Genomic DNA, 2,268 nt, shown 5'->3' with positions numbered 1-2,268 from the left:
TTTCTGTAACTAGGGCACTCCCAAGTTTAATAAAAAGAGAGGGTTACTATAGGGTCACTATAAACTGTTTGATACTGAATCTGTGGGATCCTTGCTTAGGATGTTGCTCATATATTTGGTTAGTAATGTAATAAAAATAATAATAATAATCTACTTTTGTGGCAGGCTCTATATTGGTAGTTACAGTGATACTCACCCTTCAGCCAGAGTCCATGCTCCATGCTCCTAAAGCCTCTATACCAAGCCTGCCTCACTCAGTTTGCTAACCAGGTCTTCCACCGTCTCCACCTTCACTCCCGCCTGTCTCTGTGGCGGCTCATCCACTCTCAACACCTCCAACCGGGATGTGATGTCCACCCCTAAGTCGGCAGGCTTCATGTTGGCTATCTTCTTCTTCTTGGCTTTCTGGAAGTAGGACAACACAGGAGAAGGGTAAAGTACACATTCTGAACTATTTACTAGTATCTCAATTGCACATTTAACGTAACCTCCTCTCTGGAAATAAAGTCCCCCTACATGATGGGGGGGAGCAGAAAGCCCGATTCTGCTCAGCCCCTCCTCGCCTGTGGAATTTCCTCCCAGACCACCTGAGGGCTCCACTAACCACTGACCTAAAAACCTTTTTAAGCTTTACTTCTGTTTTCTGTTTTTAACCTGTTCTAAAACTCCTGTAGCACTTTGGGATTGACATTAAATATACAAATAAAACGTAATGACTACAAATAAAACGTAATATCACTATTATTATAACTGTGTTTGAACACAGTACCTGTCAATCTAACAATTAAGAACAGTGACTGCGGTACAGAAGATTTTAAGTAAGATTTTGTATACATTTACTTAATAGTATGTTTATTTTATAAAAAAAAAAGATGTTTATAGTGTACATATTTTTATTATTATTTTTTTCTATTTCCTATTGTATTTTTCTAATCTATTTAACGTGTACTTTTCTTATCCTGTTGTGTTTGGATGTTGAGTTGCTGTAACCAGGGAAATCCCCAGTGTGGGATCCATGAATGTCTATGTTATCTCATCTTAACTAATTTATTTAACAATGCCTTTTTCACGGTTATATTTTGTGAATTCAAAAACCAAGTTCTTTTCTGAAAAGTATTTCATGCCTTTTTCTCGCCACTTGCATTTCTGAACACATTTCCTTGCTACCTACCATGATGTTAGGCAGGGTGGCATATCTGGGGGTGTTGAGTCGAAGGTCTGCGGTAATCACTGCTGGCATGTTGATCTTAATAGTTTCCAGCCCACCATCAATTTCTCTCACCACTTTAATCTTGTCTCCCTCAAATGACACCTCTGATGCGAATGTACCCTGTGACATGAAGATACAGTGCAAATTCATAAATTTAAACTCACAAACAATGCCAACTGTTGTCAAATCCTGTCCATCTGGAAAACATTTTCATACATCATCATTTAACTTTGCGATAGTTAATGGTGACGCTATTTAAGTTCACGAGACAGTCAATGTGCCACATCTGCTGAGTGGACTTTGTAACTGCAATTTAATTGTAACTAATCCAGAGTAAATGTCTTTGTTCATTTTATTTAAGAAGGGACACAACAATTAATTCAAATTTTATTTATAATATCAAATCCTCACAAAAGTTATCTCAAGGAACTTTACAGATAGAGTAGGTCTAGACCATACTCTATAATTTACAAAGACCCAACAATTCCAGTAATTCCCATAAGAGCAAGCATTTAGTGTGACAGCGGCGAGGAAAAACTCCCTTTTAGGCAGAAACCTTGAGTAGCGAGTAAAATCCTCGGACAGACCCGGGCTTTTGCTGCCCAGGGGAATTCACATCAGCTGTGTGCTTGGCCATCAAGTGGTATTTCAGACTGGACGTGCTACGATGATCGCTCAGACACTACACACAGATCACTTTGGTCTTGTCCATGGAACCATTTGGCAACTTTTAAAAGTAAACTTTCTATTCAGAATCTTGTTGCATCCATTTCGGCGTCTTGCGTTCGCCACCCACTCAAAACGTAACGTTACTACTCTTTGGCCGGCTCGCAAGCCCAAACAAGTCTGTGCAGCGCGTTTGTTGTTTAGTTACAATTTAACACGTTTAACTGACAGTACTAATGCAAACATTTCTGGATTTACATTATAATATGTGCCTCCCACTGCTCAAATTCATAGACAACAGTTAAAGAAATGGACACACAGATCCCGTTGCTCTGGACGGACACCAGTGCAGGATTAAGAAAGAATTTTCCGGTGATGGCTGAGCGTTACTG

At 39.5% G+C, this 2,268-nt stretch overlaps 1 protein-coding gene across 1 annotated transcript in view; it reads right to left on the bottom strand.

The window, feature by feature from the left end:
• The window catches only part of etfb (electron transfer flavoprotein subunit beta), an 8,548-nt gene that overhangs the window by 1,645 nt on the left and 4,635 nt on the right, over nucleotides 1-2,268 (bottom strand). Inside the window, exons 5-6 of the mRNA XM_032518231.1 lie at nucleotides 1,172-1,330; nucleotides 197-405 (exon numbers count right to left, since the gene is read on the bottom strand). Coding sequence (XP_032374122.1) covers nucleotides 235-405; nucleotides 1,172-1,330 — 330 coding nt within the window. The 3' untranslated portion in view covers nucleotides 197-234. The remainder of the gene's footprint in view (nucleotides 1-196; nucleotides 406-1,171; nucleotides 1,331-2,268) is intronic.

The sequence above is a fragment of the Etheostoma spectabile genome, chromosome 6, assembly GCF_008692095.1.
Source record: "Etheostoma spectabile isolate EspeVRDwgs_2016 chromosome 6, UIUC_Espe_1.0, whole genome shotgun sequence".
Lineage (NCBI taxonomy): Eukaryota > Metazoa > Chordata > Actinopteri > Perciformes > Percidae > Etheostoma > Etheostoma spectabile.
Note: the sequence above shows the minus strand (reverse complement) of the source record. Positions and strands in the feature narration are given on the sequence as shown.